Source organism: Octodon degus, unplaced genomic scaffold (genome assembly GCF_000260255.1).
Source record: "Octodon degus isolate 3935 unplaced genomic scaffold, OctDeg1.0 scaffold00107, whole genome shotgun sequence".
Taxonomy (NCBI): domain Eukaryota; kingdom Metazoa; phylum Chordata; class Mammalia; order Rodentia; family Octodontidae; genus Octodon; species Octodon degus.
In genome coordinates this window covers 8,838,046-8,838,531 of record NW_004524683.1, presented here as the reverse complement: position 1 = coordinate 8,838,531, position 486 = coordinate 8,838,046, and the positions used below count along the sequence as shown (strand labels likewise).

Sequence of the window (486 nt, the reverse complement as noted above, 5' to 3'; positions counted from 1 at the left end):
GCGCCGGCGCCGGAGCCGCCCCGGTACTGGAAGCTGGAGTACATGCAGATCTCCCGCTCGCTGCGGGGAAAGGACCAGTAGACGATGCGGCGCTGCACGGGCTCCGGGATCCGCTCGAAGCGCTCCTCCACCCGCTCGTACGCCCACTTTTCCGCCACCGTCTTGGCGGCGCAGTCCAGCAAGGACTCGGGCTGCAGGTGGGGGCGGGCCCCGGGGGCCAGGCAGCTGCTGCCTACGCCCCCCACCCCTCCGCCGGCTGTCCCTGGTGAGCCCCGCGGGTGGTGAGCCTGCGGGCTGGGCCACGAGCACAGCCGTTTGGCCGGAGAGACGGGCGGCGGCGAGAGCAGGTCCTCTCGCTCACCTCCTTCCGCCATTGCTGGGGACTGACTGACTGACTGAGGCGGCGGCGGCAGCTTGAGCTGCAGCGGAGACCCCGGCCACGGCCACACGCCCCGCGCAAGCGCCCAGCGGCGGCGCTGGGGGGGG

The 486-nt window shown here is 73.7% G+C and overlaps 1 protein-coding gene across 1 annotated transcript in view; it reads right to left on the bottom strand.

Moving 5' to 3' along the window:
• Window positions 1-2: 2 nt before the first annotated feature.
• LOC111818900 (zinc finger SWIM domain-containing protein 5-like) overlaps window positions 3-486 on the bottom strand; it is a gene marked incomplete at its 3' end in the record, with an annotated part of 814 nt that continues 330 nt past the window's right edge. Inside the window, exon 2 of the mRNA XM_023724190.1 lies at window positions 3-476. Coding sequence (XP_023579958.1) covers window positions 3-476 — 474 coding nt within the window. The remainder of the gene's footprint in view (window positions 477-486) is intronic.